At 38.7% G+C, this 12,382-nt stretch overlaps 1 protein-coding gene across 5 annotated transcripts in view; it reads left to right on the forward strand.

Annotated features, from left to right (window-relative positions):
- NCAM2 (neural cell adhesion molecule 2) overlaps positions 1-12,382 on the forward strand; it is a 483,276-nt gene that overhangs the window by 248,155 nt on the left and 222,739 nt on the right. For all 5 annotated transcript variants that reach the window (XM_063956367.1, XM_063956366.1, XM_063956368.1 and 2 more), the window contains one exon: positions 8,444-8,604. In XM_063956367.1, coding sequence (XP_063812437.1) covers positions 8,444-8,604 — 161 coding nt within the window. The remainder of the gene's footprint in view (positions 1-8,443; positions 8,605-12,382) is intronic.

Here is a 12,382-nt window from a genome sequence, read left to right on the forward strand (position 1 = left end):
GGAACAGTATCCAATTGTAGCCAAAAGTATCAGAGTCCCAATGTAATGTCAGAGAGTGGTGTCCAGGTAGGTGAGTAGGCTCAACGCGTTTCGCTGGCAACAGAGTGATCCAGCTTCCTCAGGAGCTTAAGTTCACTGTATATTAGGTGTCTATTTATACCCTTCTTAATAGATTGATAACCTACACCTGTTCAGTGCTTAATTAAAAACACAGCAAACTGTCTAAAAATATACATTTAAAACATAGTTAGTATCATAACATTCTACTCCTTCCATCAAGGTGAATCTCACCCTAAAACGAGTATCGATACTGTAATTGAACATAAAACTAAATTCAAGTAAAGCCGGTCACGTGATACTATGTAGCACGTGATCGGGATTTACTACAATCCCATTGGTCCGACTGAAGCACGTGATTCCGGTCACGTGATCGGAGATTCTGTTATTCCCTTCTTGGGAAGTACTCAATGCTGTTTCTAGAATTTAGAAGGGCGTTCTTAACACACGTGACTCAAATCCTCAATCACGTGACCACGATCCCATTGGTCCTTTTTAGCCACATGACGGGAGTCACGTGATACGGACATAAATCCCCTTCATATAGAGTACTGGACATTCTTTCTATACCTATGTATTCCCTACACGTCACCCAAATCCCCCGATCACGTGACCGCAATCCATAGAAGAGATACATTGTATATTAAATATTGAACCTAATTTATACCATGACTAAAATCATTCCCATAATCCCAGTATGGGGAAAATATACACACATACATAGATGTACACAGCATGTCTATGTGCCCATACACATATGTGTATACGTGTCTCTACCACAAATGCTGTCTCTATAGAGACCTGCATGTATATAAATACACAAATCATATCAACATATAAACTCATTTAAAAATACCAGCTTGTGTATAAGTTTCAGTTGGTGAATATATAATTCTCAAAGAGCACAAACTTTCCAGCTGTTATATATATATATATATATATATATACACATACATACATACATACATACATATATATAAAGAAAGTTAGTTTATAAATATCGACCCCAATATGGCAGTTGTAATAAATATATGTATACATAAAACTGTATTTCTTATAATAATTATAATAATAATAATAATAATAATAATCATCTCAGTAATATGATTTAATCCAATTTATTTGTCAGAAAATTATATAGACTTTTACCTTTTTTAGTATACCTAAATGACCTCTATATTCTAATACTACATCCAAAGGGTGAAGAACTCCAATTATTAGAACCGGAACAAAAGCATAAATCTCTAATTAGAGAACCGAATTTAATTCAATTGCTTCATTAAGTCCATCTGGATGTAAAGAATTAAACTTCAACATCCAGACTTCTCTCCAACAGAGCTTATTGAATCTATCACCTCCTCTATCTGTGGGGGCAATATATTCAAGACAGGTTATTGAGAGACATGCAGGATTGTTGTTGTGTTCATTAGAATAATGTCGTGATACACTATGGGCCATATATTTGCGTATTATGTTCCGTTGATGTTCCATGAATCGTATATGCAACGATCTTGTGGTTCGTCCTACGTAAGTCAAACCACACCCACATGTCAACACGTATATCACGAATTTGGAGTCACAGTTTAGAAAGGATTTCAAATAATATTTTTCATTAGAGAATGGGATTGAAATAAAGGTAGTTTTACTTTCCATATGGTGACACATAGTGCATCCACTCTTTCCACATTTATGGAAGCCTAAAGGTTTCTTTGTCAACCAACTTGTGCCTTCTCTATTTTTCTCTATTGTTGGAATTTTGAGGAAACTAGGGGATTCTAATGCTTAATCATTTGTACCCGATAAACCAGATTTGACTAGAGATTTCCATAGATTAGAAAATCTTCTCAAAGCCGAATCCAAAAATTGGTTGGACAGTGTCAATTTACAACAATATGTAAACAAAAAAATGATCCCTAGAGGTCTCCAACTCTTTAAATCATCTATTGTTCATGACAATTTTAAATATCAGATGGAATGGGACCAATTATTGGATAACTGTTCCCTGGAACTAATGAAATTAATTATCAGGTACAGGGATGATAAGGTATCCTTGATTGAAAAAGAAATCGAGGAACTTAAGAGAACTATGGATAAATATAAAAATGAGGAACCATTTGAGAGGAAAGATAGAGCTGTGAATGAGAGAGTTATAAAATTTGAACAAAGTCTCATGAAGACAAAACAAAAGAAGTTTAAACGTGATCTGTATGATTACGAGAACGATTCAGTTCGCACGTATAGACAGAAACAGAGATCTATAGAAAATACCACTCAATACAAATGGAATACCTATCAGGGCACTTATAAAACACATGGACGAGATCAATACACCCACAAACAACGGGACTTCACACATCACAATAGATTTCAACCATTGATGGATGCACGAGATAGTGATATAGATTCACCTATAAGACCAAATATGAATAGATATAGGAATACTAGTTTAGAGATGGGAAAGGGCAGTGAGAGATACATTTCCAGAGCTACTGAGAATTATGAACAAAAGGGTGCTTTTTTAGGAGCATGCCCCAAAACCAATGTGAGGTGGACAACGGACACCGAACAGCGAGCTACCCCCAAAAGAAACAGATTTAAGCATAGAGGATGTAGCGGAGGAGGAGGTAGGACACTAAAATCCAAGGAGGTTTTAACTAACATTGAATCTAGATCCAAGCCTACTGTTTTCCATTTATCGGATAAAATTCTGTCTAGATCAGAACTCTTTATTAGAGAAAGGACTCAAATTTTCTCCAACAAGTAGTCCCAACATTTTTGATCTTTATGTTGACCTCAACAGGTACATTCACACTTTTTGTAGAAAAAGGTATTTTGCTCAGAAAAATCTAATACTTTAGGGAGATGTCTCTATACCTATTATTCTGGACAGTTCAGATTATCCTTTGCTCACAACACTGGAAGAACTGTGGGAGGAGAATCATGTACCAATAGACTCAGGTGGGAATGAGATAAAATTATATGATACAAAAAAAGAGAACTCTAAATTTAAAGTGAAGTCGGAATTTTTTCCTATTTCGGCTAAGAGTAGTTGTATAGAATCATTTTATAAGATCACACTGGAAGACTTCAAAGAATTGGTAGGACAAAATAATTCTAGACCATTATCAAAATTTTCTTCTAATCTTACTAGACAGGAAAAAAAGAGCCATTAAAGAACTGACACAGGATACATCAATAACAATTAAAGAGGCAGATAAAGGCGGAGGCCTAGTTATCATGAACACGTCATACTATCTGAAGGAATCCCTGAGTCAATTAGAAAATAAACAATTTTACAGTATTCTTGCTCAAGATCCCACTTTGAAGTTTACACAGGAACTCAAAACATTATTGGACTATGGCCTTGGCCTGGGGGTCATATCCAGGGAAGAATTACGGTTTCTGTTCCCGCACTTCCCCACCACTCCTACCTTTTACTTTCTTCCTAAGATTCACAAATCTCTCACTGCACCTCCTGGGCGTCCCATTATTTCAGGCATTAACTCTCTCACCTCTAATCTTACTTTTTATATTGATTCATTTCTTCAACCACAAGTATCTTTATTAAGATCACACTTAAGAGACACTAAAGATTTTTTGAATAAAATACAGAATCTCCAGTGGAAGGAAACATATGCGTTCCTGACACTGGATGTACAAGCACTCTATACTAACATCCCCCACATTATGGGTTCACAAGTTATTTCCAAATTATTTAATAGAGCACAAACTTTGGATAAACAACACCAAGACTTTCTTATACAATGCATCACATTTATTCTTTCACATAATTATTTTATTTTTAATCAACAGTATTATTTGCAGCTTACAGGCACTGCCATGGGGACCAGGTTCACTCCCAGTTATGCTAATATGTACATGGGTGACTTTGAGGACACCCATGTGTGGTGTGCTGACTGGGAAGCGAACCTGGTCTTCTATGGTAGATACATAGATGATGTATTTATTATTTGGGATGGGGATTCTCTTTCTGCTTCTTCCTTTGTCACTAGTCTTCAATCCAACTCACACAACCTTACCTTCACTCACTCTTATGACAGGAGCTGTATGAACTTTCTGGATGTGACCCTTCAGATCAAGGACAACCAAATAATAACATCCAATTTTGTCAAACCAGTTAATACTAACTCTTATCTACATTACAAGAGTGCCCACTATACACCATGCAAAAACAATATACCCAGGTGGCAACTAATGCGTCTTAGACGCAATTGTTCTGATATAGAAACGTTTGAATCACAAGCTAACAAACTTTTAGAATCTCTTAGAAATAAGGACTATCCACCTAATCTTTTGAATAAGGCTCTAGAAGAAGCGCTCAACATGAATAGACAAGATCTACTTCACCCACCCTCTTCTAAAAAGATGGAGAAACAGGATACAAAAGAGAGAGAGATGGCCTTTATTTGTAAATATAATAATTGTGCGAAAGAGATTAAAACCATAATTGAAAGAAATTATAGAGTATTGAAACATGACAACATCTTGGGAGTCTTTTACCTAATAAACCACAGGTTATATACAGAAAAAACAGGGCTTTAAAAACTATACTGGACCCTAGTTTCCTCAAAATTCCAACAATAGAGAAAAATAGAGAAGGCACAAGTTGGTTGACAAAGAAACCTTTAGGCTTCCATAAATGTGGAAAGAGTAGATGCACTATGTGTCACCATATGGAAAGTAAAACTACCTTTATTTCAATCCCATTCTCTAATGAAAAATATTATTTGAAATCCTTTCTAAACTGTGACTCCAAATTCGTGATATACATGTTGACATGTGGGTGTGGTTTGAATTACGTAGGACGAACCACAAGATTGTTGCATATACGATTCATGGAACATCGACGGAACATAATACGCAAATATATGGCCCATAGTGTATCACGACATTATTCTAATGAACACAACAACAATCCTGCATGTCTCTCAATAACCTGTCTTGAATATATTGCCCCCACAGATAGAGGAGGTGATAGATTCAATAAGCTCTGTCGGAGAGAAGTCTTCTGGATGTTGAAGTTTAATTCTTTACATCCAGATGGACTTAATGAAGCAATTGAATTAAATTCGGTTCTCTAATTAGAGATTTATGCTTTGTTCCGGTCCTAATAATTGGAGTTCTTCACCCTTTGGATGTAGTATTAGAATATAGAGTTCATTTAAGTATACTAAAAAAGGTTAAAGTGTAGTCCCATCTATATAATTTTCTGACAAATAAATTGGATTAAATCATATTACTGAGATGATTATTATTATTATTATTATTATTATTATTATTATAAGAAATACAGTTTTATGTATATATATATTTATTACAACTGCCAGATTGGGGTCGATATTTATAAACTACCGTTCTTTATATATATATATGTATGTATGTATGTATGTATGTGTACATATTTTTTTATATATATATATATATATATATATATATATAAAACATCTGGAAAGTTTGTACTCTTTGAGAATTACATATTCACCAACTGAAAATTATACATATGCTGGTATTTTTAAATGAGTTTATATGTTGATATGATTTGTGTATTTATATACATGCAGGTCTCTATAGAGACAGCATTTGTGGTAGAGACACGTATACACATTTGTGTATGGGCACATAGACATGCTGTGTACATCTATGTATGTGTGTATATTTTCCCCATACTGTTGCGATAAACCTTTCTTCACATCTATAATCATACTTGAATGTATGAGGATTTTGGCTAGATCCATAATTTGCCAAAAAGAAAACGTCCACTGACACAAATATTGATGATCGAATGTAGGGGATTATGGGAATGATTTTAGTCATGGTATAAATTAGGTTCAATATTTAATATACAATGTATCTCTTCTAGGGATTGTGGTCACGTGATTGGGGGATTTGGGTGACGTGTAGGGAATACATAGGTATAGAAAGAATGTCCAGTACTCTATGTGAAGGGGATTTATGTCCGTATCACGTGACTCCCGTCATGTGGCTAAAAAGGACCAATGGGATCGTGGTCACGTGATTGAGGATTTGAGTCACGTGTGTTAAGAACGTCCTTTTAAATTCTAGAAACAGCATCGAGTACTTCCCAAGAAGGGAATAACAGAATCTCCGATCACGTGACCGGGATCACGTGCTTCAGTTGGACCAATGGGATTATAGTAAATTCGGATCATGTGCTACATAGTATCACGTGACCGGCTTTACTTGAATTTAGTTTTATGTTCAATTATAGTATCAATACTCGTTTTAGGGTGAGATTCACCTTGATGGAAGGAGTAGAATGTTATGATACTCTGTTTTTAAATGTATATTTTTAGACGGTTTGCTGTGTTTTTAATTAAGCACTGAACAGGTGCAGGTTATCAATCTATTAAGAAGGGTATAAATAGACACCTAATATACACTGAACTTATGCTCCTGAGGAAGCTGGATCACTCTGTTGCCAGCGAAACGCGTTGAGCCTACTCACCTACCTGGACACCACTCTCTGACATTACATTGGGACTCTGATACTTTTGGCTACAATTGGACACTGTTCCTATCACTGGGAAATTACTACAAATAAAGACCGATCCACACCTGCAGCTAGCAATGGACTCTTCCTAAAGCTGATGCCATCATATACGTCTAATGTGGAACTGGTAACTATTTCTGTTACAGTGAGTGCCATCTGGAGATTGTCCTAGCCTTAATAACATATGTCTCAGAGAAGAGTGGACTTTTAATATATCTCATCCAGGGAGAGATTATGATCACAAGTGTTATCTATCAGATAATAGGAATCGATTCCTGTTTTTTAATGGTTTAATAAATTGTTATTTTTTATTCAGCAAACCATCTTTTTATAATTTGTACAGCCAGCGCTGGTATCCTGTGTCTTTTCTTCTTTAGTCTATTGGGGAACTGACCATCCCCCTACCAGCTGCTGCTGACTGCGCACTTACATGTTCTTTATTTCTTTATGAGGTCTTGAATACCTGGGTGGAGGAGGACTCTAGGGGCACTGGAAGCTGGTATAATATAGAGTGCTAATTGATAATATATTGTTGAAACTATTACTTATGGGGTCACTAGGAAAATGAGTAATGTAGATCAAAGAAGACTGGTTTAACCTGAAGATGAATGATACAGTACAAGCCCTGCTGGTTGATGTAATGTTTGGAGCACTGACAGCAGGAATAATTTGTTGGCACAGGTACTGGAGGTTGGCATTTACGTCAGTGATTGGTGGCTTGCATAGTGTCTGCAGCACAGGAGTCAGGATTTGTAGTTAAACAAGGACAATGGAATTTGTGTATTGGTATCTGATATAATGAGCGAGCATTCTGTGCTGACGTAATATGAGTGCTTGCTTGATGGAGTAAATTGAGCACTGTCGTATATGACTCCAACTCAAGAACACTGAGCAAGGTTTCCTTGTAAATAAATATTAAAAAGCAGAATAGTTTGGGTTAAACAAAAGTATATGAATTTCATGTGCCCAGTAATGGCAGGACGGGATTCGGTTACATTGCCGGCAGTTAGGATCCCTGCAGTCAGGTTACCAACGCCAGAATCCCGACCACTGACAATGCCAACATCAAGAATCCCGGCTCACAGGGGCTATTCCCAAGACACGCATACTGGCTCACAGGGGCTATCCCGGCTCACAGGGGCTATTCCCACGACACTCATACTGAGCCCGCAAGGGGCTATCCCGGCTCACAGGGGCTATTCCCACGACACTCATACTGAGCCCGCAAGGGGCTTCGTTGCGCTCGCCCCCCTGCTGGCATTCGGTATGCTGACTGCCAGGATCCCAGCTGCTGGCTTACCATACCAAATGCTGCAGGACTGCCATAAGCCCTGTGAGCATCATTATCAGCACCCCACACCATTTGGTAGTGGGGTTTCCATCAGGTCTGGTGCTCCCAATCATGCGGTTCCATCTGCCATTTGTGTGGGCATACTGTACCACTGGGGGATTTTAAACAATAAATGAATAATATTACACCACTCATTCAGAGCATTGGGCACACCCTGAGTTTTGGCACCCTCTAAGCAATGGGCTCTGTAGTTTAGTAACTGGATGTAATGTCTCGTTTTGTCTTGTGAGTGATTGCTCCTTTAAAAAAATGTCCGAGTTTGGCTGGCATCCCACACGGGTGCCAAATTCGGGCGTCATTATATCCGGACCAATATCTGTTACTGTAGAAATGTAAGGGGGAAAAGTCAATTGACTCCTATTTACAGGAAAGAGTAATTTGTAGACCTTTTATGCATACAGGTAGAATATATTCCTGACTTGAAATTTCATTTTAATATTTGTTTTCCTGATAAAGCCAAAACTTTCATTTTGTAAGTAATTGTTTCCTGGTTACTTGTATAGGAATGGAAGACTGATAGAAGAAAATGACAAGTACTCATTAAGAGAAGACAATACCGAATTAACCATTAAAAACATTATAAACAGTGATGCTGGGTCCTACATCTGCAGAGCCACCAACAAAGCGGGATTCACAGAAAAGCAATCATTTCTACAGGTGTTTGGTAAGTCTGTTATGTACTAATGATCATATTTGCAGATATTGTATGCTTTGCTTATGGGAGGTTTTTGATAGGTTAGAATGATGATGTGATTATCAAGTCCCATTCTTACCATTCAGTACCGCAATTCATACCAATTTGCGTCATTAAGCCCCTGGGCCAGAACCTGAAGGTTGTTTTTGTCCTCCGAGGATCCATGAGGGCTAGCCATAATTTGGTATTCTTTTGGACATTCCCGGACAGTAGGCCATAATGCTAATAGTGCCTTCATTTAAATTTAAATAGATCTTAACATAGAATGAACTAGAGTTAAAGGATACATATATTAACTTTGAACTTCAAATGTAATACAGTACTTGTGTATTACATTTCTGGTTTGCCAACCTAACAACATTGATGTTAGGTTGGCAATGTAATTATTGGGTTGGCAGTATATTTGCTTCTGCAAATTATATTTGTATATCTAAGTGCACCATATATACTGTTTTACCGCTTTTACACCACTATAGCGGGTCGCTGCCGGGAGCACTGACGCGGGTGCTACCCGGCTGCGACCCGCGTCAGCCCCCTTTGAGACCGGTGTCACCTGCCCGGCATATTGCCGGGTTGGTGACGTTGCCGGTGACGCGACAGGAGCGGCGCTTGGAGATCACATGATCTCCAAGCGCTGCCCGGCGCGCCCGCACATAGAGTGTAAACCGGAAGCCGGGTCGCGCGATCCGGCTCCCGTTTACACTGAATAGTTTGCCGGGTTGAACACGTGTTCAACCCTGCAAACTACCCGAGTTGGAATACCGGGTCACTCGACCTGGATTATTCCAACTCTGCCCGTTTACACTGAGCAGCAGCACGGGTTATGCACGTTCATGTGCAATAACCCATGTTATATGCTGCTGGTGTAAAAGGGGTATTATTAAGCATTATAATCACAGTTTCCCTCAAGGTGGAGTGTCAATTTTAAAACATAACCCTGTGTCAGTCACACAAATATATTAAACGAGTAATTTGGCACCCCAGCTAGCCCCTACTCTGCCCCCATCCTGCCCCTTCCTATTATAGCTACCGACGTTGCAGACGCAATGGTCCAACTCTTCTCTCCTGGTAATCCATTCCATTTCTGTAGCTTGGGTGTGGAGGTGTGCCACAGCTCTCAGTGTGCATGACGAATACGGAACAGACCACTGTCAATTATTATTTAGGTAAAATTATGAGTAGGTAAGTATTTTTAGAGTATTTTCAGTGGTGTGTGATGAGTGGTTCATGATGAACATTGGGTAATGAATGCTCGATGGGCATCAAGTGATACATAATGTATGATATCGAGTGATGGAGATGAGGGGTATGGATTGTAGGGTCAACACTAATTAGATTGACAGTCATTAGGTTGACCACTATTGGTCGACGTGGCAAAGGTCAACATGAAGAAAAGGTCAACATAAGAAAGGTCAACATGGTGAAAAGTTCGACACCAGAAAAGATCAACAGGGACAAATGATCAACGTGAGAAAAGGTCATCATGACCAATGGTCCACACAAAAAAAGGTCAACACCAAATGTTTTCATTTTGTGGGTGTCGATTTCTTCGTAAGAGTACAGGGAACCCCAATTATTCTACCACGTCCCCTCGCATGGCTTGCTCTGTCCGCCATGCTTTGTAAAAGGTGCCTTGCTCATCTACCACTGCTCTCGGCACAGGTTACTGTTCCTAATCGTAGTCCATGTGGATGGTAATGTATGAAAACATTGAAAAAAATTAAAATAAACCCCAAAAAACTATCGACCATTGTCACCTGACAACCTTTTGTACCTGTCGACAATAGGCACTGTCTATCTTTGACAATTTAACCTAACCATGTCGACCACTAGTGGTTGACCTATTGACTGCCGACCTAATTATGGTCGATCTGTCATCCAGATACCGAAGATTAGTGATGGCACACAAAGTAGGGTAAGTATGAATATTGAGGTTTACTGGATGACATTTACGAGTGTAAAAGATTGATGAGAATGAGGAGTATTGAGTTACTATCACAAGTCAGTACACTGTACTGTAGTAATTAACATTTGAGGATTATTTCATCTCATGTTTCACTGATTATTTTAATATTTAAAATGTGGTTCTTGTAAATTTGTAGACATCAGCGAGAAGCAGTTGTCTGCATAAGATACTTTTCCTCATTATATTTTGGTATGTTTTATTTTTATTTTTTGCTTTTCAATATATTTTTACTTTACAATGCAAAGCATTGCTGCTGAGATTTATGCACTACATTTTATTCTACGTGTGATGTGCAATGTATTGTATGGTAACAGTGCCCTCTACTGGTCGGCAAATTATGTTTTTTAAGAAAAAATGGTCAGAGAAACATGTTGCTTTGAAGACATGTCAAATATAAGTTCTTATATTAACTGGATTTAATATTTTTTATTACTGTCATACACAGCAGTATTATTGTTCTGAATGAACTACATTTTATCCGCATTATAGAACCAAAGAGAATAAGAGAATACAATACAGCATGGACTCTTTACAGAATTCAGTTTCTCATCTACAACACTGTATACTGTAGCATGTATGGGTCAACCTAATTACACGCAGAGCTGTACTGCCCATCTGGAACTTCTGGCAAATGCCAGAAGGGCCTATGGGCAAACGGGCCAGTCCTGTCACACAGAGAGTCTGGAAGGCCGTGCAAAGTGCAGCCTCCGGCTCTCTGGTCTGGCCACTCCCCTTAACCCCATGCCCGTCTCCATGCAAATGGAGGCGTGCTGCGAGACCACGGCCCCTTGACTCGCTGCATGCCCCTGTGGGTAATGTCCGCGCACCCCCTTTCATGGTGCACCCGCCCCTGACATGTGCATTTTTCAGCCCCAGTCCGTCCCTGATTACACGTGAGCTTACATCATACTTGCCTACTTTTGAAAATGCATTTCAGGGAGATTGTGAAAGTAACAACTAAAAGCGCGGGCGCGTATAGGTACATCGGAGAGGCGTGTTATGAAAATGACTTACATCCAAATGTAAATGAGCCCCAAACTTAATAGTAATCTCTATTTGTTGAAGAAAAGACACAGATATTTTGCAGGATTTGTTTGTGTATTGTGTTTTACAAGAAGTTCCATATACTGTAAGTGGCAGAGCCGGCCCTAACCAATATGATGCCCTAGGCAAGATTTTGTCTGGTGCCCCCTAGCACCACCACTGGTTCCGCCTCTGGCCTTGCACTTCTTTCCCAGCACCATCACCCCTCATCCATAGCAGTCCTTATTTTGGTGTTTGTACCCCCTATATTTTAAATAGGAACAGTTCGCACATTTGGCGCACAGCCCAAAAAGGGGTGTGTTTTTGCCTGCAAGGGGCATGGCCACACAATAGTAACCCCAATTCCAATTACGCCACGCAGTACTGCACTTTATTCACATTTGATCATGCGATAGTTTCCATAATTCATATTACATACCACAGTAGTATCACTTTACCTTATAAACGTTACTCCTCACAGTAGAGCCCCTTATTCACATTACATCACACTGAATTGCGCCTTATTCACATTACACCACACCCTATTGCTCTTTATTCACATTAGACGACACAGTAGTGTCCTTTCTATACGCAACGCCACATAGTAGAGCACTTTAAACACATAATGCCACACAGTAATGCCCCTAACACATATGAGACACATTATTAATGTCCTTATAAACATAATGTGCCTTACACATTATGACAACCTTTATTAATGCCCTTTTACACATAATGTCCCTTACACATATGCAGCAC

The sequence above is a fragment of the Pseudophryne corroboree genome, chromosome 2 (assembly GCF_028390025.1).
Source record: "Pseudophryne corroboree isolate aPseCor3 chromosome 2, aPseCor3.hap2, whole genome shotgun sequence".
Classification (NCBI taxonomy): domain Eukaryota; kingdom Metazoa; phylum Chordata; class Amphibia; order Anura; family Myobatrachidae; genus Pseudophryne; species Pseudophryne corroboree.